This window comes from Oncorhynchus tshawytscha, linkage group LG31 (assembly GCF_018296145.1).
Source record: "Oncorhynchus tshawytscha isolate Ot180627B linkage group LG31, Otsh_v2.0, whole genome shotgun sequence".
In the NCBI taxonomy this organism is placed as follows: domain Eukaryota; kingdom Metazoa; phylum Chordata; class Actinopteri; order Salmoniformes; family Salmonidae; genus Oncorhynchus; species Oncorhynchus tshawytscha.
This window is the reverse complement of record NC_056459.1, coordinates 24750500-24774725: the sequence shown is the minus strand read 5'-3', so window position 1 is coordinate 24774725 and position 24226 is coordinate 24750500. Positions and strand designations below refer to the sequence as shown.

General features: G+C 42.7%; 1 protein-coding gene across 4 annotated transcripts in view; it reads right to left on the bottom strand.

Annotated features, from left to right (window-relative positions):
* Positions 1-985: 985 nt before the first annotated feature.
* LOC112229454 (tubulointerstitial nephritis antigen-like) overlaps positions 986-24226 on the bottom strand; it is an 80575-nt gene continuing 57334 nt past the window's right edge. For 2 of the 4 annotated variants that reach the window (XM_042310532.1, XM_042310531.1), the window contains exons 9-12: positions 20076-20121; positions 14483-14606; positions 6077-6122; positions 986-5967 (exon numbers count right to left, since the gene is read on the bottom strand). In XM_042310532.1, coding sequence (XP_042166466.1) covers positions 5809-5967; positions 6077-6122; positions 14483-14606; positions 20076-20121 — 375 coding nt within the window. In that variant the 3' untranslated portion in view covers positions 986-5808. The remainder of the gene's footprint in view (positions 5968-6076; positions 6123-14482; positions 14607-20075; positions 20122-24226) is intronic. The other 2 variants (XR_006080574.1, XR_006080573.1) reach the window with 2 other exon arrangements.

Genomic DNA, 24226 nt, shown 5'->3' with positions numbered 1-24226 from the left:
TGTGTTTCATGCCCCAAGCAAGTCTCTTCTTCTTATTGGTGTCCTTTAGTAGTGGTTTCTTTGCAGCAATTTGACCATGAAGACCTGATTCACACAGTCTCTGAACAGTTGATGTTGAGATGTGTCTGTTACTTGAACTCCATGAAGCATTTATTTGGGCTGCAATTTCTGAGACTGGTAACTCTAATGAACTTTCCCTCTGCAGCAGAGGTGACTCTGGGTCTTCCATTCCTGTGGCGGTCCTCATGAGAGCCAGTTTCATCATCGCGCTTGATGGTTTTTACGACTGCACTTGAAGAAACTTTCAAAGTTATAGGAAAAAGTTCCATATTGATTGACATGTATTAAAGTAAAGATGGACTGTCATTTCTCTTTGTTTATTTGAGCTCCTCTTGCCATAATATGGACTTGGTCTTTTACCCCCACCCCCTTATCACAACACAACTGATTTGCTCAAACGCATTAAGAAGGAAATAAATTCCACAAATTAACATTTAACAAGGCACACCTGTTAATTGAAATGAATTCCAGGTGACTACGTCATGAAGCTGGATGAGAGTGTGCAAAGCTGTCATCAAGGCAAAGGGGGGCTACTTGAAGAATCTCATATTTGTTTAACACTTTTTTGATTACTACATGATTCCATCATGTTATCTCATAGTTTTGATGTATTCACTATTATTCTACAATGTACAAAATAGTAAAAATAAAGAAAAACCCTTGAATGAGTAGGTGTTCTAAAACTTTTGATTGGTAGTGTATGCAAATTAACTCACTCGTTCCCTGTTCCTTGGCCTTCCTGTCTGTTTGTCTGAGTTATGACTCAGAAGTGGAAAGAACTGCTACAGCACTGTCCTACTCAAACTGTCCTCATCCCACCCTCGCCCGTCCCATGAGCCACTTGGTGTCGATACCCCCACCCCCCTTACCTTTGTATTATCTCGGTATTGTCTTCCATTATTAGACAATGAGTCAGACAGGGATGGTTGTTTTAAGAGAGTTTATTGTGCCACACAGGTAAAAACTATAGGGGGGTTTCATTTAGTGCACACAATACAAGAGACAGATCGTAATAATAAACATTGCACAGAAAATAAAATATATCATTTATACATCTTGTCATAAATAAAGTAAATATGTATCAATGAATATGAAGTGGGTCTTTGACTTTGAATACACAACTTCTGACTGGGGTTCTGTGGTTTTGAAGGAGTCCTATAGTATAAGATACATGTTTGGTTGAGTGAGTGGCTCTTTAATGTCAGAGTAACTTTAACCCCTGAATACCATCCAAATAGTTTTTTAAGACTGACAAAGATCTCATTGTTAGTCGACTCGAGAGAGTGTCTTCTACAGATCTGGGCACCTTGAATAGGCAGACTAAAGATGGAACCCAGTGAATTACACTCATGATTCACTCAAACTTAAAACGAACAGTCAGACCAACTTGGATCCAGCTTTGGGCCAATTCCTTTCCTCCGCATGACTTGGATCCAATTGCCTTCTCATCTCGTCCCATTGATCCAGACAGGCTTATCTGTCTATCACTGGTTTATCCCTATAAGGACATAACTATCTGGATGACTGCATGGGAATGAGGATCCATCTGGTTAGCCAACATATTGACAATAACCTTATACAGTAGGCCTAGCTGTGTCCCAGGGCACTGGTCAAAGTAGTGCACTACTGTATATGGAATAGTTTTTCATTTGGGACAGAGCCCTGGGGTTTTTCATTGGCTAGGGGCTGTATCTCATAGACTAATGGGATAGTACTATAACATTATTTTAAAGGATAAAACTGATTTGACTTGCACCAATAAACTACTAGGTCTATGAACAGTTATGGTAGCTTATAACGGTAATGTAAAATCTAGAATAAATTAATCATGCGGAAACACCTCCCAATTCTACTTGTTAATATTTTGCAAAATGTAAGAAATGACACAATGACATGTAGCCTTCTTTATTGCCTAGCAACGCATTAGCAGATTCCTTTCATATTGCTTTTAGAACTCACAATTTTTCACAACTGATTTGTTTTTATTAAACCAAAAAGCGTGACATTTTATGAATGCAATAAAATTATGTAATGTCTACCAAAAAACTAAATGATGTTGCACATCAGCTTTCATTTGTTGATTTGTTGCATAGCTATGGCAGTGGAGGCTACTGAGGGGAGAACGGCTCATAATAATGTCAGGAATGGCGCACATGGAATGGCATCAAACACTTGGTTTAGTGTGCATTTGATAACGTTCCACTGATTCCGCTTCAGTCATTACCACAAGCCCGTACTCCCCAACTAAGTTGCCACCAACCTCCTGTGAACTGTGGCTATGTTTGGCATGAGTCCGTCCATCATGTGACTATTGAAGCATCAGGGGTTAGAACCTATAAAGGATTAAAAGTCAAGTGAAAACACAACTGAGGGCTCTATTCAATACATATTGCAGGAAATTGAGCGTTCTATAACGCTTCAGCGATACTGGCTTAACTGTATCGCAGTCTTTTCTAAACAACACAATGTCATCGTATCCGTTTTCAGCTCTGTTGACTCCCTTCCCCAGTCCCCCCCTCCCTTCTGTTCTCCATTCTTTCTGCACTGTCATGCCTCGTGAACCCATGATGCACCTCACCATCCCCACATTTGATCGTACTCATCCTCTCTCGCTCCGTTTGAAGTGAAAGTAAATATTCTGTAGACCACATGGTTCACACAACATGCGGCTATGTCTGCCCTACCTCCTATAGCCTAACCTTCCTCCACATTGAACATTGCTTGTCCATCCACACATGTCTGTTTTCTTGCGCCTCTGTCCTTTTCTCAGAGGTGATGGTTGTAATGGGGGTTTAAAACTAAAGGCCTACTTGAAATGTATGAAATGGTGTAGGCTTATAGGAGCCTTGGCTGAGTTACAGTAACAATGTGACAACTGGAAGCCATTTTGGAAAGGTGTCACAGTTGAAAATACATCACTTCTGGGAAGCCAAGCAGTTTATTGTGGAGTGAGACTGTATATGATGTGGTCTCTGAAAGGACACATGCCTATTGCTAAATACTGAAGTGTTAGTGGCATGTTGTGTCTGAGATATTAAGCTTATACCATCAAACTGACAAAAAAACTACAATGAAACAGCACTGAACAGACTTTGGCAGCTGAGTGCGGCGACCTCCTCACCTTTTGATTTGTGTGTGTTTTTGCAAAAGAATATGCACCTCCTGAGCACCCTTTAAAGCACATGTGCCAAACTCATTCCACGGAGGGCTGATTGTCTGCGGGTTTTTCGCTCCTCCCTTGTACTTGAGTGATGAATTAAGTTCAATAATTAGTAAGGAACTCCCCTCAACTGGTCATCTAGGTCTTTATTGAAATAAAAAACCAGCAGACAGTATGGCCTCTTATGGAATGGGTTTGACACCCCTGCTTTAAAGCAACTGGTCAGGGGAGGGGGGAGTTTGTGTGGGAGACATCTCACATCATCTCTCAAAGCAACTAATACACAACAGCAACAATAAGAATATTTTCAGCATAACCATAACACTGTGTACAGGTAGCCTAGTGGTTAAGAGCATTGGGCAGTAACACGAAAGGTTGCTGGTTCGAATCCCCGGCACAACGAAAGTTTTGCCCTTGAGCAAGGTACTTCATCCTAATTGTTCCTGTAAGTTGCTCTGGATAAGAGCCTCTGCTAAATGACTCAAATGTAAATACACAGAATGAAATAGATTAAGACTATAATACACAATGGGTCTAATCTTTCAACCAGAGGCTCCCATAAAAACTGCACTTATTTCATTAAGGCATTTGATAACCCATAAAGTTGTCACGTTGAAGGATCATCAAAGATAGTGGATAACTTAGATGGTTTCCTCAGGCTGTTTACCATTGAAAAAAAATGGTCGGTTTCAGTCAAGAGCTGTCATGGTCATGAGATCGAAGTTGATTTGATATCATTGGAAGATTGACACCATCTCTTCCATAAACAGATTATGTGGTACTGGAAACTCAAGAGAAATTTGGCATTGAGTTTCACTTCCAGAGCATGCTTAAACTCAATACTGTAATGTGCAATTAACCTAAAAAGAAAACAGCAATCTTTGGTAAATGAATTAATTAAATGAATTATTGGTCAAATGGACAGCTCACTAAACCCTCAACCGCACCTACCTCTAGCCCAACACCCTTTCCAGTGTAAGATTCTGCATTTTTGGAACATGTGAAGATATGCATGGCTACTGCAACTGCACTAGATCTGCTGACAGTAATAGGAATACATTAATCAGCGATGTAAGTAGCTAGACTAAGAGTTAGTGATAACGTTAAACTAAACTGTAGTAGATTGTTAGTTTCTATCGTCTCTTGGTGTGGGAACTGCCCAGTCTGGTGCCTGTATCATCTACCCCTCTATCACTCTGGTTCTCCCCATCCCAATCTGTCCCTAAGGGGTTGGCTTTCAAAATACACAACAACAGAGAAACACAGAGAGAGGGTTAACCAAGACCAGAGATAGATAGCCACCTGTCATGGCAGCCAAATGGATAGCCACCTGTCATGGCAGCCAAATGGATAGCCACCTGTCATGGCAGCCAAATGGATAGCCACCTGTCATGACAGCCAAATGGATAGCCACCTGTCATGGCAGCCAGATGGATAGCCACCTGTCATGGCAGCCAGATGGATAGCCACCTGTCATGGCAGCCAAATGGATAGCCACCTGTCATGGCAGCCAGATGGATAGCCACCTGTCATGGCAGCCAGATGGATAGCCACCTGTCATGGCCAAATGGATAGCCACCTGTCATGGCAGCCAAATGGATAGCCACCTGTCATGGCAGCCAGATGGATAGCCACCTGTCATGGCAGCCAGATGGATAGCCACCTGTCATGGCAGCCAAATGGATAGCCACCTGTCATGGCAGCCAAATGGATAGCCACCTGTCATGGCAGCCAAATGGATAGCCACCTGTCATGGCAGCCAAATGGATAGCCACCTGTCATGGCAGCCAAATGGATAGCCACCTGTCATGGCAGCCAAATGGATAGCCACCTGTCATGGCAGCCAAATGGATAGCCACCTGTCATGGCAGCCAAATGGATAGCCACCTGTCATGGCAGCCAAATGGATAGCCACCTGTCATGGCAGCCAAATGGATAGCCACCTGTCATGGCAGCCAGATGGATAGCCACCTGTCATGGCAGCCAAATGAAGAGCTACACAATGAGAAAGAGGAGAGTGCGAGAGTTCAGATCAAGACAGTTCTTTCATCATTATAGCAGTGGAAGTGAAGACTTAAGAACAGAAGTAGGAAGTAGACAGTCTATGCCAGGCTGAAGCCGAGGAGTCTGGGAAGGATGGTCTTTGGAATAATGAGTCCTGAGGTGCTTATTGCTGTGTCCTGAAGCCAGAGGAGGCTGTATGGAGAAGCCTCTCTCAGCCTGCAGGCCTGGAGCTTGTTTTGGTGCCATCAACCTTGAGTTGGGTTGGGGGGGCGGTTGGGGTATCAAAACCCCTAGGCTGCCGTAAGGGGAGGTGGGTGCAAGGGGGTAAGGGGTTAAGAGTTGAAGTTGTTGGGGTAGTTGTTGTTGGTTCCCCCAAAGGTCAGAGTGGGAACTGGTTGAGTTGTTCCCCCAAATTTTGGTGTGGGGGTAAAGGAGTAAGAGCAGGGCCTCAGGGGCTGGTTGGGTTGCTCACCCAGGGTAGGGAGGGGAAGAGGGTATGGGCTGAAGGGTAGGCACTCTGGGGCTAGTTGAGTTGCTCCCTCAGGGTAGGGGAAGAGGGTGCTGAGTTCCTGGAGTGTATGTCTCTACTTGAGTCGGCGGTGATGGTGGCTCTGCATGTCTTCCATAGTGACCCTACCCCACGCACCGATCACGAACGCCTCAATCTCACACTCGTTCTCACCGCGAGCGATACGGAAGTAGCCGTTCTCCCCCCAGTTCTTCCCCCACGAGTTGGCAGCGATCTGGAAAAGTCCAGCGTTATTAGGAAGAGTGGCATGGGTTAGAATGTACTGTAGATATAGTTAATAGACAAGAGAGAGAATATGTGATTAGTTAGGAATCCTTTCTTACCCAGAACTTCTTTGTTGTCCCATCATAGTTCCTCTCCTCTCCCCACCTGGAACAGAACACACCGAGATGGATTACGGACATGATTGTTTTCCACTAAAGGGCACAAACTGGAACTAAGAACAATCGGACAATGAAGATGTGTGAGAACACAAACACACAAGGGGATGAAAAAACATTATCTTTGATCTTCATAATATATATGCAGGCTGTTCCACCAATTAGGTGCCCTTTGAATAGTGTAATTTTTTATTTTTTTATTTCACCTAATTTGAACATTCTGTCATATAGAGCATTCTGTCATATGTTTAACTTCATTAAAAAACAGTTTTTCATCTCAAGAGGTTAAATAAAAAAATGACAGTGCTCATTAAGTGCAAAATAAAATAACAGGGTCGACCGTAAAAGTGTTGACGAATGAATCTTAAATCCGCCATAAATCCCCTTGTGACAGGCGGAATGGAAGTTTCTTGTGTGAACAGGGAGGGGAAATTGAATACAAGCTTCACAAAAAAATGTTAAAAATTGTGAAAACATTTCTACCCTATCTATGGGTAACAGGGTTGGCATGTTATGTTTGACCCGCTCAGTTTTCCACCACAAAATACCTGAAAATTGTCAGAAAGAGTAGAACCAGCTCACCTGCATTTAAAATATGATTTTACTATTAGATGTTCAATGTTTCTTTTGAAACATGTATTTAAAAAGGAATAGTTTCACTTTATAAAAATTTGAGTTCAGTTCAAGTAAAGTGGCTGATCTTAAAATGAGGGGACAGGTTATTAACCTTAAAATGAATCACTAATCAGATTAAATAAATATGAATCTTTAGAAATTACTTTGTCAAAGCATCAAAATAAGTAGGGCTTCACAATGATGGTGAAAACTTGGAGAAATGTCGGGGTTAAGAGGGTTCAAATCGTTCTACACTCTTAGAAAAAAAGGGTTCCAAAAGGTTCTTTGGCTAGGAGAAGGAGAACCATTTTTTGGTTCCAGGTAGAACTATTTTTGGTTCCAGGTAGAACCCTTTTGGGTTCCAATGTAGAACCCTCTGTGGAAATGGGACAGCCAATGAACCCTTTTAGGTTCTAGATAGCACTTTGTTTCTAAGAGTGTAGAAGACACAGGGGATGCAGAGAGGACATGTCAATTGTCCATATGGTCAATATTAAAAGGGCACTCATTTTATATGAAATGTCATATGTGCACAATTTCTACTTAAATATGAAAGGGACCCAAAAGGCACTAATTTCATGGAACGACCCATCCACTGAATTGTCAAATCATGCAATTTTTTTTTTTTTTACATATATAGTTCAAATGTTGTGTATTTTTTACATATTTTTACTTTTTAAATATATCCCACCCCATAGGAATGTTAAACCTGAGAGCTAAAACTGATGGTGAAGAGCCAAGTAGAGCTGATGTACTGGGTACAAAACATCTTTCATCTCTTAAATAGTATCCTGAAAACAAGAGTTTATTTATGACCATGGCTAAGGAACACCAGAGCAGTTATATTACCCACACACATGTACATGTACACGTCTCCCCTGCATCCTACATCATTCAGATTCCTCAGCAGCACATGGAATTCCCCCCTCTGCCACTTCCCCCTCGCAGCACAGGAAACAGGAAGGAGAGGGACTGCCAGGGAGGAAGTGGTCACCGCCCGACTCCTGTCATCTCACAGACAACAACATTGCTGAAGGTCGAGCGAGGCTCTCATAAATAAACCTTACCCCTGCAGAGGAATCTCTTACTCTCTCCCTGTCTCTCTCGCTCCTTCCCTAACCAGCATGCTTTGATCTCAAGAAGTCCAAGGCCCATACATGCACATCATCCTTAGCTTCTGGTCCTATCTGGCAGTTGCCCCCAGTCGGAGGCGGCCCAGCGTCCCAGACCGACCTTCCCTCCCCCTTCCTCGCTCCAGTTCTATTCCCATCCTGTTTTGTGAACACCAGGCCCTAGGGCCTCTAGGAGCCTCCAAGGGAGACTTTCTCCTTTTATAAGAGAAAAGGAATGCTGGGAAAGAGATGTGATATTTTCAGTCGTTTCCAAAACATTGGTGAATAATGCCAACCTTCAATCAGCAAGTTTCTTTATTAGTCGAGTCTGGTTCGGACAAGAGTTCAAGGGTCATCATGCTCTGAATAGGCAAATACAAACAGCTGTACACACTGGGGGTCAAGGATTTGGGGCTGTGTGGGTGCGTGTGTGTGGACGTGCATGCACCTACTTGTGGGTGTGGGTGCTTATGTGCGTTTGTGTGTGTGTATATACAGGCAAAGCCAGAGAGCCAGACAGAAATGGACCTCAACGGAGCCCTTATCTCCCTCAGTTAGCATTGTTCCTCCAGGACAATGAGGGACATACCAGTCCTCCCCTCCCCTATCCCTGACCTCCTCCATGGGCCTGATCCTCTCTCTGTCCCGTACAGTTGGGATCAACGCCCCCAGACAATGCCTTTTCCACCAGATTGGACCTCTATGCGCTAAACACAAACTTTCCCAGGCCCTTGGCTTAATAGAATGCACTGCAGCGGGATTTCGGCTGTAAAAACAGTGATTGGTGTGATGGTCAGGCTCTACGCACCCTGGCCCTCCTTTCTTTCCCCCAGCCCATCCCTAAATCCATACCCTTGGTGCCCCCGAGCCTCACGTTCGCAGCCCAAACCAGCGAAAGAACCGCAGTGTCAGCGGAGGAGGGGGGAGACTAGCTTCAACCGTCATCATCATCAGTGGAGCATGCTGCTCAAACCAGACACCAGCAGCGTGCCAGGACCGACCAGACACCAGCAGCGTGCCAGGACCGACCAGACACCAGCAGCGTGCCAGGACCGACCAGACACCAGCAGCGTGCCAGGACCGACCAGACACCAGCAGCGTGCCAGGACAGACCAGACACCAGCAGCGTGCCAGGACAGACCAGACACCAGCAGCGTGCCAGGACAGACCAGACACCAGCAGCGTGCCAGGACAGACCAGACACCAGCAGCGTGCCAGGACAGACCAGACACCAGCAGCGTGCCAGGACAGACCAGACACCAGCAGCGTGCCAGGACAGACCAGACACCAGCAGCGTGCCAGGACAGACCAGACACCAGCAGCGTGCCAGGACAGACCAGACACCAGCAGCGTGCCAGGACAGACCAGACACCAGCAGCGTGCCAGGACAGACCAGACACCAGCAGCGTGCCAGGACAGACCAGACACCAGCAGCGTGCCAGGACAGACCAGACACCAGCAGCGTGTCAGGACAGACCAGACACCAGCAGCGTGCCAGGACAGACCAGACACCAGCAGCGTGCCAGGACAGACCAGACACCAGCAGCGTGCCAGGACAGACCAGACACCAGCAGTGTGCCAGGACAGACCAGACACCAGCAGTGTGCCAGGACAGACCAGACACCAGCAGCGTGCCAGGACAGACCAGACACCAGCAGTGTGCCAGGACCGACCAGACACCAGCAGCGTGCCAGGACCGACCAGACACTATCAGTATGCCAGGACAGACCAGACACCAGCAGTATGCCAGGACTGTGTATATAGTGCACTACTTTTGCGCCGAACCATATAAAGGGAATTTGGTACTATTTGGGACTCAGCCTTATGCAATTGGCATCGATATACCAAGACCCTAGACCAGGGGTTCTTAAACTTTTTCAACCTGGGACCCAAATGAGAAATTCTGTGTTTTCCTGGGACACAAGCTTAGGAAAAAATGCAACTATACGTAAATATCGGTACATTTCATTGCCTTTATGCCTAAAGAAAAATGCAATATAGACAAAAAAAATAACAATGAAATACCCATAAATATCTTTTCATGTTTATTTATTCCCATTAAAAACACTCTTACATACCTGTCTAGGTTGGAACTGTTGCTGTTAAAATACAATAAATCATTTAATTCTTAACTGGAATAAACAGATTGATCACATCACACAAATAAAAGCACACACACACACACACACACACACACACACACACACAGGCTTTTTGATTGTGCAACCCTAAGTAACAGTACAGATAAAACATTCAGGCCTACTGTACATCTTACTGTAGAAATGATTGTTGATAGAAAGTCTAGGTTGGAACTGTTGCTGTTTTAAATACATATTTTTTTTATTCTGAACTGGAATAAACTGATTGATCACACCACACAGTTGTAGACCAGAAAACACACACATACACACAGTCCTAATGAGAGGTGTGTGGCTGGTTGAAATATACAACAAGCATGTATGTGGTGCCAAACTGGATCAGAACAGGAGACTGCTTCCTGCTGCAGATGAGCAACCCAGAACTGTCAGTGTTTGCCTCAAAAAGCATCTTGCTTCAATCAGTATTCCAGTTCAGAATAAAAATTATTACTTGTATTTTAACAGCAACAGTTCCAACCTAGACTTGTTTTTAACAATAATTTCTAGGGTAAAATGTACAGTAGGCCTGATCATTTTTCATCTTCATCTGTACTGTTACTTAGGGTTGCACTATCAGTAGCTAGTTAGCTTGCTTTGGCTAACGTTAGATATTAGCCCGTCGTTACAAAGCCAGGGGATTGTTTGAGTTTCTCTTTCACATCTACTACTATGAGAGATAGTACTCCCTTATTTCTGCACATTATCACCTGTTATAAAATGACAACAATGTCTTCTAGTTGACTTACTTTCGAAGCAGTTTCCTGAAGCGTTCTGCTCTGTTCTGAAAGAACTCCCTGGGTTTACCGTCATGTTGTGTCTGGATGTCTGGTCAGGACGTGTCGTTTTATTAATTTGTTCGTTTGAGACTCATTACTAAGTACTTCCCCACACAAAACACATTGTGGGCGCTCCTCGTTATTTCTCAAAGTTTGTATGAAAAAGACAAAAAGTAATCACTGTATTTGCGTTTCATGACGATTGAGCTCAGTCAGAACTTGTGGCTAGCATGAGTCCATTTCATGATGGCGAGTGGGAATAACAAGGCAATGCCTTGAACGACAGCGCTGCAGCGTGTGGGTCGTGGAGTGATCATCAACAAAACTTCAGAAAAAACATCCGGTAAACCGCGAAGCACACCGGCATCTCCCTCTACCTTTACCTCTGCCACTCGCGCAGCAGCCAAACTGAGCAGAGAGCGCACTGAACCCAGAGCGCAGTTGCACTTGGTCAAATCAATTCCAGTAATTAATGAAATAATTCTACATTTACGTCGCGACCCATGACCCACCATTAACAATTAATGACAACGTGAAAACATGTTTTTTGAATCTTTTCAAATGTATTGAAAATAATTTACACAAGTACTCACATCCCTCTGTCAATACATGTTAGAATTGGTAAGTCACTAAGAGCTTTGTACACCTCGATTGTACAATATTCGCAAGTTATTATTTTAAAAAATCTTCAAGCTCTGTCAAATCATTACTAGATAGCCATTTGCAGGTCTTTCCATAGATTTTCAAGCCAATTTAAGTTTAAACTGTAACCAGGCCACTTAGGAACATACAGTGTTATCTTGGTAAGTAACTCCAGTATATATGTGGCCTTCTGTTTTAGGTTATTGTCCTGTTGAATTTGTCTCCCTGTGTCTGTTGGAAAGCAGACAGAACCAGAACCAGACTGAGCCAGGTTTTTCTCAAGGATTCTGTGCTTAGTTCTATTCAGTTTTTTTTAACCTAAAAAACGCCCTAGTCCTTCCCGAAGACAAGTATACCCATAACATGATGCAGCCTCCACTGAGTGGTACTCAGTGTTGTGTTGTATTTGTATTCAGGACATAAAGTTTTGCAGTTTTACTTTAGTGCCTTATTGCAAACAGAATGCATGTTTTGGAATATTTTTTATTCTGTAAAGGCTTCCTTCTTTTTACTCTGTCATTTAGGTTAGTATTGTGGAGTAACTACAATGTTGTTGATCATCCTCAGTTTTCTCTTATCGCAGCCATTAAACTCTGTAACTGTTTAAATGTCACGATTCGCCTCGGTGAAATCCCTGAGCGCTTTCCTTCCACTCCGCCAACTAAGTTTGGAAGGATGCCTCTATCTTTGTAGTGACTGGGTCTATTGACACCCAAAGTGTAATTAATAACTTAATCATGCTCAAAGGGATATTCAAGGTTCCCTTGTTTGAGAAGCATTGGAAAACCTCCCTGGGGTTTGTGGTTGAATATGTGTTTGAAATTCACTGCTCAGCTGAGGGACCTTACAGGTAATTGCAGGTATGTGTGGGGTACAGAGATGAGGAAGCCATTAAAAAACCATGTTAAACACTATTATTGCACACAGAGTGAGTCCATGTAACTTATGTGACTTAAGTATATTTTTACTCCTGAACTTATTTAGACTTCCCATAACAAAGGGGTTAAATACTTACTGACTCAATTGACATTTCAGCTTTTCAGTTTTTATTCATTTGTAAAAATGTCTAAAACATAATTCCACTTTGACCTTATACTCACAGACACACACACACATTATGAAAAGTTAAATGACACATCATCATATTATGAGACCCAAACTGAATCAGAAGAACAGGGCCGGAAGTGGATCCCCCATTGCTCAATGGCCGATCAGATAAGGAGCAGATAAACTGCCTCAATGACAGCTCTCAGCAGCTCTGCTTAGAGTTGTTCAAGCCAACGACAGCAAGCCTTCCAACTCCAGTTTTTATTATGTGGCTTTAACATTATAAATAGGGTTAAGTGCCTTGCTCAAGGGCACATTGACAGATTTTTCACTTTGTAGGCTCATGGTATTCAAACCACTGGTCTTCTGGGTTACTGTCCCAATGCTCTAACCGCTAGGCTACCTGCTGCCTTTACAAGGGGAAGGTGTGTTCATAAACCTTATCATTCCTAATCCTAGTCACACATGTTTTCATTTCTAGAATAGACAGCCCAGTCAGACAGTACTCAACGAATACCTGATGACTCAGAGTAGACTAAACAATATAGTATTTGGCCGGGACGGTGTGTTGGGGGTTGGGATTTAGAGAGGGACGGGGTGTTGGGGGTTGGGAGAGAGAGGGATGGGGTGTTGGGGGTTGAGGGTTGGGAGTCAGAGGGATGGGGTGTTGGAGGTTGAGGGTTGGGAGTCAGAGGGATGGGGTGTTGGAGGTTGAGGGTTGAGGGTTGGGAGAGAGAGGGATGGGGGTTGGGAGTTAGAGGGATGGAGTATTGGGGGTTGGGTGTCAGAGAGAGAAGGAGTGTTGGGGGTTGGGAGTCAGAGAGAGATGGGGTGTTGGGGGTTGGGAGTCAGAGAGGGAAGGAGTGTTGGGGGTTGGGAGTCAGAGAGGGAAGGGGTGTTGGGGGTTGGGAGTCAGAGAGGGAAGGGGGTTGGCGGTTGGGAGTCAGAGGGGTTGGGAGTCAGAGATGGAAGGAGCGTTGGGGGTTGGGAGTCAGAGAGGGAAGGGGTGTTGGGGGTTAGGAGACAGAGAGGGAAGGGGTTGGCGGTTGGGAATCAGAGGGGTTGGGAGTCAGAGAGGGAAGGGGGTTGGCGGTTGGGAGTCAGAAGGGTTGGGAGTCAGAGAGGGAAGGAGTGTTGGGGGTTGGGAGTCAGAGAGGGAAGGGGGTTGGCGGTTGGGAGTCAGAGGGGTTGGGAGTCAGCAATGGGGGCGAGGCAGCAGGAGCTGGGAAGAGGGAAAAGTGATGAATGAAGATGGAGAGAACACTGTCTGTGAGGAAGTGGGTGCTCCTCATAGAAATTGCCCTTTGGCACAGATCTAAGATCAGCTTACCCTCCCCAAAACCTACCCTCACATATTTTGACCTCTAAACATCTAAACTGACCCTTCATCATCATCTAGGGACAACTTTATTCTCCTTCTAGGGAGACAGAAGATTTGGAGTGGGGGTGGGGAGATAGAAGGATTGGGGGTGGGGCGCCAGAAGAATTAGGGTGGGGGTGAGGAAATATAAGGATTGGGGGTGGGGATGGTGAGCCAGAAGAATTGGGGTGGGGAGATAGGGCAGGAGAGGGGTGGGTAGCTAGGCAATCCAGGTGTGTAGTGTCTGCCAGCCTACATTTTTGTGGTCTCCGCGGTCTGTCTGCGTGACATAGGACTGAAGCCAAGGTGTGTCTCAGAGACTCAGAGCGACCGACAGACCGACAGAAAGGGAATCTCTTACTCACACTGAACACAACACACCTGTGGTAGTATGCAGGTCTGGGAATGTTGACGGGTAGATGTTTTTTTATTTGATCATTTGGTATATGTAAACAAATACTAGACTTAGATATTGATAATCCATTTTTTTTTTAAATATAATAAAATATGAATGCATAGATTTATTCCAGAATTTAGAAAGGTTAACACTGAATCCATGAGATCAAAAGTAATACATTCATTTTCCTATAAGTGCTGCCTCTAACATACTGTACAATGGATAAAAGCTCTATCAGATGGGAGATGATTGACAGCCTTACCCTGTGATTCTGACGGAGTGTGTGTTGTGTTTGCGGTAGTGTGGTGGTTTGGTGAAGCTGACGTCTGTGTGTTTGTAGATTCCACTCTTATAGACGAAGAAGTCCTCATGGACCTCCAGGATGGCTGCAGGATACACAAGAATAAAAACACATTATCAATGGACTGGATATACAAGAATAAAAACACATTATCAATGGACTGGATATACAAGAATAAAAACACATTATCAATGGACTGGATACACAAGAATAAAAACACATTATCAATGGACTGGATATACAAGAATAAAAACACATTATCAATGGACTGGATATACAAGAATAAAAACACATTATCAATGGACTGGATACACAAGAATAAAAACAGATTATAGATTAACTTGACACACAGATACACACACTTTTTACAGCCAAACCAAACCAATCTATAGCTTTGCAGGTGGTTATAAAAGGACCAACCAAAGGCAGTGTCATGCCTCAATATTGTTGAAAAACATAGATAGAATCAACTTGACCATTAATCCTAGTCAGGTAGGGCCTAATTCAGACTTGAGATAAGGAGACTCAACATGTACTTAAGTAAAACATGTTAAGTCTACTTATATCAAGTCTGAATAGGGCCCATAAAGCATAGCTGTAGTTCGAAGGTAACCAATTTAGACTCCAACTTTGTACATCAGGCATATAGTTTCTATGCTTGACTGATAGCAAAGAGAGTTCAGCCATATAAGTTCCTTCTTGCACTAAACTGAAATTAATACACCACTAGGAAAAAACAAACTCAAAAGCTAATTCAATTTCCTAATTTCTTTACTTTTTCCGAGCACGGTTTCCCATTTCCCCCTGAGAAGAAAACATCCAAAAATCAGAGTGCAGCTGTGGTGTTGGGCCACTTTGAACCGGTGCATTATAAACTCTGAACTCCCTGTGACTTTCTCATTAGTAACCCACCTGGGATAAACAATCTGGAACGCTCACTGAGTCATTTCCACATTTGGAAGGACTACCTGTTCTTACTGGGCTACCGTTCTCTTTGTCTCCTACGGACAAACAAGGACACACACTGCTCTCTGGCAAAGGTAACGACAGAAATTCAAGGGAGAAGAAAAGAGGAAAACGTGACAAAAGGCCAATGTTTCAGTTCTGCTGTTTGGAACAATACAACAAGGCTGGCACAGGCTCACAGACTGCTCACAGACTGCTCACAGACTGCTCACAGATCTCTGCACAACCACACGTACACACACACACACACAAATATATTTTTGATTTGATTGAACCTTTATTTATAAAGGTTTTTCTCATTGAGATGAAACAAAACAACTTACATACACAATATTGAACAAAACTATAAACACACATACAGTACAACAATTACATATTACGTAAAGAAACACAAATGTCATAACTAAAAACAGCTGTCCTAAAGACAATTATACTGTTCTATGATATTTACATCAACCAAGTGTAAAAAAATCCACCAACGTGACTAGATCATACAATTTAAAATGTTCAGGAGAGAATTCCAGGACCACGGCGCTGAGTAACTAAAACTATTTCTACCATGACCTGTTCTAATTCTTGGTACTGTTAAAAGCAAATGAGAATGGGACCGTAAATTATATTTATTTACTGACCTGATTAAAAAAGATAGTGGCATTTTACCCAATATGGCCTTATAAATCAGTGTATACAAGTGTTTAAGCCTATGCAAGGTCAATGACAACCAGCCAACAATGCTGTAGAGATCACAACCTGAGGGCCACATGATATACTGAATCAAGTGCTCTCGGGGTGGTGGTTGAGGCCTGCATATATATAACATCACTAAAATCTAAAGCCGCCAGTAATGTACATCGTACCCGCTCCTTCCTGGCCTCCAGAGAAAAACAAAGACTTATGCCGATAGTAAAAACCTATTCTCAGCTTGAGCTCTCCATATGAACAGTGAAGCTCAGCTTGTCATCCACCCACACTCCCAAATATTTGTACACTTTGACTTGCTCTATAGTATGTCCATCCAATATAGCAATGAAAAGATTAGTAACATGCCTGGTATTTGAAAATACCATGCGTTTTGTTTTACCTGAATTCAGAACCAGCATCAAATGATACAGATTTCTGTTGTATGTTGTTAAACGATCTTGGGCATTTTCAAAAGATAAAGATAAACTACTACCACTTCAATGAAGAACAGCATCATCTGCATAAAAATGAACATCCGCTGTTTTAATATGATCCCCAATGTTGTTGATTTACAAAATGAACAACAGTGGGCCCAAAATAAAACCTTGCGGAACACCTGAGCACAACTCTATGGACTCAGATTTACAACCATCTGCTATTACCCATTGTGTACGATTTGAAAGGTAATTTATAAACCAATCTAGAGCATGACCAACAATTCCACAACATTTTAACCTTTGCACTAACACAGCATGGTCCACGGTGTCAAATGCCTTCGACAAATCAATAAAGACAGACGCACAATGTAACTTCTTGTCAAGAGCCCAGTGGATGTCATTTAAAACCTTCAATGTTGCTGAAACAGAGCTGTGGCCAGACCTAAAACCTGATTGCATTCCATTTAAGATGTTGTTTCTTGGAGGTAGGCCTTCAGCTGCCTACTAACAAAGGACTCCAGTACCTTAGACAGTACAGACAATTTTGACATGGGTCGATAGTTGTCAAGTAGCGAAGGATCTCCACCTTCCAGGAGAGGCAGTACAAAAGCAGATTTCCATAACTTCCGGGTGCGCAGTGGTTAAGGGCGCTGTACTGCAGTGCCAGCTGTGCCACCAGAGACTCGCGCCCAGGCTCTGTCGTAACCGGCCGCGACCGGGAGGTCCGTGGGGCAACGCATTATTGGCCTAGCATCGTCCGGGTTAGGGAGGGTTTGGCTAGGGAAATCCTCGTCTCATCGCGCACCAGCGACTCCTGTGGTTGGCCGGGCACAGTGCGCGCGAACCAAGGTTGCCAGGTGCACGGTGTTTCCTCCGACACATTGGTGCGGCTGGCTTCCAGGTTGGATGGCACTGTGTTAAGAAGCAGTGCGGCTTGGTTTGGTTGTGTATCGGAGGACGCATGACTTTCAACCTTCGTCTCTCCCGAGCCCGTACGGGAGTTGTAGCGACGAGACAAGATAGTAGCTACTAAACAATTGGATACCACGAAATTGGGAAGAAAAAGGGGTAAAATTTAAAATAAAAAAAATAAAAAAACATGTTAAGGGGGAGCAATGATGTCTGCAGCTAGGTGTAGGAGGCGGAGTTCTAGATCTTCAGGATTTCCTTTCTATCAATTTCTTTCAGGGCTTGTATACCTTTAACCTTTTCAAATAAACTGCCTGCATCTAGAACATTATGATTTAAGGTTTTCAGAATAGAGGTTCTCTCAGCAACAATCTGCGTGTCTACCAACAATTGTTTGTGTATCTTTTTTGCACTCCAAAGTTTTCAATAGCCAAAATTTGGAGGGATCTTTTAAATGATTTAAATGATCCAAAGTAGATTGAAGGTATTGGTCTGCTTTCAGTAAAACTCAGCAAAAAAAGACAACGTGAAGCCGTGTTTAGAAGACAACGTGAAGCCCATGTCATGAAGACAACTAGAGGCCCGTGTTTAGAAGACAACTAGAGAGGCCCATGTTTAGAAGACAACGTGAAGCCCGTGTTTAGAAGACAACGTGAAGCCCGTGTTTAGAAGACAACGTGAAGCCCGTGTTTAGAAGACAACGTGAAGCCCGTGTTTAGAAGACAACGTGAAGCCCGTGTTTAGAAGACAACTAGAGGCCCGTGTTTAGAAGACAACGTGAAGCCCGTGTTTAGAAGACAACGTGAAGCCCATGTTATGAAGACAACTAGAAGCCCGTGTTTAGAAGACAACTAGAGAGGCCCATGTTTAGAAGACAACGTGAAGCCCGTGTTTAGAAGACAACGTGAAGCCCGTGTTTAGAAGACAACGTGAAGCCCGTGTTTAGAAGACAACGTGAAGCCCGTGTTTAGAAGACAACGTGAAGCCCGTGTGTAGAAGACAACGTGAAGCCCGTGTTTAGAACGGCTTTGCATTCTAGAAAGAGAGAGGTAGTTCAGATTTATTTTGTTTTTTAATACTATCCCTTACATAAGAGCAGATACTTGCTGATACTTGCTGACGTTAACCATTCATTAACCTTTCTTTAGCCAGGTGTTTTCCAGGTGACACATTTTTTAATTTTTTTTATTTTACCCTGTTTTCTCCCCAATTTCGTGGTATCCAATTGTTTTTAGTAGCTACTATCTTGTCTAATCGCTACAACTCCCGTATGGGCTCGGGAGATACGAAGGTTGAAAGTCTCCGATACACAACCCAACCAAGCCGCACTGCTTCTTAACACAGCGCACATCCAACCCGGAAGCCAGCCGCACCAATGTGTCGGAGGAAACACCGTGCACCTGGCAACCTTGGTTAGCGCGCACTGCGCCCGGCCCGCCACAGGAGTCGCTGGTGCGCAATGAGACAAGGATATCCCTACCGGCCAACCCCTCCCTAACCCGAACGACGCTAGGCCAATTGTGCGTTGCCCCACGGACCTCCCGGTCGCGGCCGTTTACGACAGAGCCTGTCGTAAAGTCCTCAACTGGCAGCTACATTAAGTACTACCCTCAAAACACCAGTCACAAAGTCAACAGTAAAGAGGTGACTCCGGGATGTTGGCCTTTGCTAGTTGAACTACATGTAGTTCACTACTCCCCAACACTGACCACAGTGCAATACTAAATATAATACATTTAATATATCATACTGTATATAATATTATAACCTGGGTGGTTAGAGACCTGAATGCTGACTGGCTGACACCTGTGGTATATGGCGGCAGTGTAGCCTAGTGGTTAGAGTGTTGGACTAGTAACCGAAAGGTTGCAAGTTCTAATCCTCGAGCTGACAAGGTACAAATCTGTCTTTCTGCCCCTGAACAGGCAGTTAACCCACTAGGCCATCATTGAAAATAAGAATTTGTTCTTAACTGACTTGCCTAGTTAAATAAAGGTAAAAAATTTTTATAATAATATCAGACTGTATACCACAGGTATGACAAAACATTGCTTTGTACTGCGCTAATTAAGTTGGTAGACAGTTTATAATAGCAATAAGGCACCTCTGGGTTTGTGGTATATGGCTAATATGCCAAGGCGAAGGGCATACATCCAGGCACTCCGCGTTGTGCATAAGAACAGCCGTGGTTTAATGGCATTATTGCTTAATTAAATTCCACTATATTATAAAAACAAACACATTCTGTATCCAACCTGGTAGCCTGACTTCAATCACTGACAAAGAATCTCTCATTCCCAATCCTGCTCTTTAAGCAAAACCCAAGGCTTTGTTGCCCTTCTGAATTCATTCCTAAAACCAAGAGATTGCTCTGAACGCTACAGCAAACACACATGGTTCCAGTAGCTCATTCTTTTATAGCTGCTAATGGCAATAACACACACACACACACACACACACACACACACACACACACACACACACACACACACACACACACACACACACACACACACACACACACACACACACAAAAACAGTCATCTTCTAAATCATCCTACCTTGCACTGGGCCGTTATCCATAATCTCCTTCATGATCTCCTTCTCCTGTGAAGAAACAAAATGTATAGAACTGTGATTTTAGATGAAAGGAAAGAGATGGACAGAACTGTGATTAGATGAAAGGAAAGAGATGGACAGAACTGTGATTAGATGAAAGGAAAGAGATGGACAGAACTGTGATTAGATGAAAGGAAAGAGATGGACAGAACTGTGATTAGATGAAAGGAAAGAGATGGACAGAACTGTGATTAGATGAAAGGAAAGAGATGGACAGAACTGTGATTAGATGAAAGGAAAGAGATGGACAGAAAAGGAAAGAGATGGACAGAACTGTGATTAGATGAAAGGAAAGAGATGGACAGAACTGTGATTAGATGAAAGGAAAGAGATGGACTGTGATTAGATGAAAGGAAAGAGATGGACAGAACTGAAAGAGATGGACAGAACTGTGATTAGATGAAAGGAAAGAGATGGACAGAACTGTGATTAGATGAAAGGAAAGAGATGGACAGAACTGTGATTAGATGAAAGGAAAGAGATGGACAGAACTGTGATTAGATGAAAGGAAAAAGATGGACAGTTATGTAATTAAATAAAAGGACAGAGAAAGTGGAGGGGATAGCAACATAAATTGTTTGACCATGTAGAACAGCTCCACATCTCTAGATGCATGGCTTGGTGACTTGAGAGGTCTGTACAACCATGTGTGGATGAACCAGTGAGAGCTGGTCAAACTTTTAGCTTTTTGCCATTCTCAGTGCAGGTGGTACATAAAGCCCTGAAATCCTTCGATCAGAGAAAGCCTGCAGGTCCTGATCTTTTGGATCCCTGCTTTTTAAATCTGGCAGCTGATTTCATAGCTAAACCACTTACATCTCTGTTCAATCTAACCCTGGAATGTAATGAAATTCCAAAGATCTGGAAATCAGCATTTGTCCTGCCACTTTTAAAAGGGGGAGATCCAACTCTTTTAAATAATTATAGGCCAATCTCAAAGCTGTCACCCCTGGTGAAAATACTTGAACCCCTTGTAAGTGAACAGCTAAAAGAGTTTTTATTTACTAACTCTATTTTATCAATGTACCAATCGGGCTTCAGGAAGAAGCATAGCACAATTACAGAAGACATGAAGGTTGTAAATTATATCACTGAAGCCATTGACAGAAGACAGCACTGTGTCTCACTTTTTATTGATCTCTCTAAGGCTTTTGATACAGTTGATCATGCTATACTAAGCTCTGTACTTGGTCCTGTCTTATTCACTATTTATATAAATGATTTAGACAAAAATGTCCAAAATGCACAACTTCATTTTTATGCTGATGATACTGTTATTTACTGTTGTGCCTCGTCTCTTACAAAAGCTTTCCAGAACATGCAAACTGCTATTTATACTATTCAACATACCTTGTGTCAATTGAAGCTTATCCTCAATACTGACAAAACTAAACTAATGGTGTTTTCTAATGCAAGAAATAGACCTCTGAACCGTTCACATATTACTACCTGTCAGGGCAAGGGGATTGAGGTTGTAACCTCATATAAATATCTTGGAATTTTAATTGATGATGGCCTTGAAGCTGAAATTGGGATTTTATTTTAGGAATGAGGCCTGTTTGTCTTTTGAAGCCAGAAGGAGGCTAGTATCAGCTACATTTATGCCTTTACTAGACTATGGGGATATTTTATATATGAATGCTTCCGCTCAGTGTTTGAGATCAATTGACACTCTTTACCATGGCACTTTGAGATTTATTTTAAACTGCAAAACCCTTACGCACCACTGCACTTTGTATACCAGGGTTGGCTGGCCTTCTCTAGTCACTCGTAGGCTCAGTCACTGGTATACTTTTATTTACAAAGCCATTTTGAGTTTACTACCTTTTTATTTATGCATTTCTATTGTTCAGAAATGTGGTGGGTACTCTCTTCGTTCACTGGACTTTATCCTGCTAACTGTTCCAAATGTCCGAACTGAATTTGGTAAAAGGGCTTTTATGTACTCTGTGCCATCGTCTTGGAACGCCTTACAAAATACTTTTAAACTGGAAGAACTTGTCCTGATTGGTGTTTTTAAATCATTGATGAAGGATTTTGAGGCTGATTCCCTGACCTGTCAATGTTTTTAATTTGCTGTTTTATACTCTTGTATATTCAATGGTTTTTACTAGATTACTTGTAGTTTTTCATGTTGTCTGTCTGTCATTTTTTTGTAATGACTTGGTGCTGCCTATCTTGGCCAGGGCGCTCTTGAAAAAGAGATTTTAATCTCATTGAGCCCTTCCTGGTTAAATAAAGGTTAAATAAAAAATGAGGAAGATAAACATGCTGTATTGATTTCCAACATTAAGCATCATTTAGAATGCGTGATAATAAGAGGTAAATATGCCACTTTGTTTACATACTTATCTCATATGTATATACTGCACTCAATACCATCTACTGTATCTTGCCTATGCTGTTCTGTACCATCACTCATTCATATATCTTTATGTACATATTCTTTATCCCCTTACACTTGTGTGTATAAGGTAGTAGTTTTGGAATTGTTAGCTAGATTACTTGTTGGTTATTACTGCATTGTCGGAACTAGAAGTACAAGCATTTCGCTATACTTGCATTAACATCTGCTAACCATGTGTATGTGACAAATAAAATTTGATTTGATTTAATAAAGCCTACGCTGTAACTCGGTGGGTATACTTTGATTAGGATATGAAACAAGTGGATGCATGTAGATTCTGTTACTGCTCATGGCCTCTGGAAATAGTTAGGCGGAGTCCCAAATGGCCCCCTAAATAGGGCACTAGTTTGACTAGGGCTCTGGTCAAAAGTAGTGTACTTTGTAGAGAATATGGTGCCATTTGGGACACCACCTTAATGTAATAGCTACAGGCTTTCCAGTTGATCTACTGTAGCTTACTTCAGAGAAGGAGTTATAACATTCTCTACTGCTACCCCTTCTTGTGTCTTAGATCAGGGTTTCCCAAACTCGGTCCTGGGACCCCTCCTGGGTACACGTTTTGTTTCTTTCCTAGCTCTAGACAGCTGATTCAAATAATCAAAGCTTGATGACTAGTTGGTCATTTGAATCAGTAGTGTAGTGCTAGGACAAAAACCAAAACATGGGGGGGCCCCAGGACCAAGTTTGGGAAACCCTAGCTGTGTTCAAATACTCATACTAACTGTACTATTTGTGATGTGAATTGAGTATATAGTATGCTTATTGGTCATAGTATGGATATAGTTAGTATACCAAAAGTTCCCGGATGACGTACTAAATTCGTCAAAATTCGATGTATGCAAGCAGTGGACAATATTCCTGTGCTTTTAGGGCACATAATGCAATTCTTCCGAAAATGGGCATGGCTTCATAACTTTTCAGATTTGATGGAAATTGCGGAAAATATGCAGCCAAAGTCCGACGAGAGCGGATACAAATTCATTGCTTTAACTAATTATGACAAATGTTAAGAAAATGTTGAAAAATGTAATAAAGTAATGCCTTTTCAAATCAGTTACACGTTATGTTGGCTAAAAGTTTGTTAGCTACGCTATCCTTACGAAACGCATAGCATTACAGCAGTATGTACCGGTATGTTAGCTAGTTACCTCACGTTAGTTGGCTACTAATACATTGAACTTGCCAGGCAGTATTTTTTCAGTCTCCTGAGGGGGAATAGGCTGTCTGTGCAAAGCTGTCATCAAGGTAAAGGGTGCCTACTTTGACGAATCTCAAATATAAAATATATTTAGATTTAACACTTTTTTGGTTACTACATGATTCCATAGGTGTTATTTCACAGTGTTGATCTCTTCACTATTATTCTACAATGTAGGAAATAGTAAAAATAAAGAAACTTTTGACTGGGACTGTATGTCAGGCTGGGATTCACCGTGTCAAAAGGTCTTTCCCCAGGTGCACGAACAATGAGGATATTTACTGCGACTTGGATGAGAACCTATGGCCAAATGCTCATGACCGGTTTGATGCAAACTAGTGCCGGCTAAACGTTATGTTTCTTTCATTTCTTTCATTTAATTACATTGTGAAAGATGTCTTCAGTTATCACACCTTTGATCACACATAGGATAGAAATTATGGACATTTTATGATCAGTACATTTTAATGGGGGTAGTGCAAGTGTAT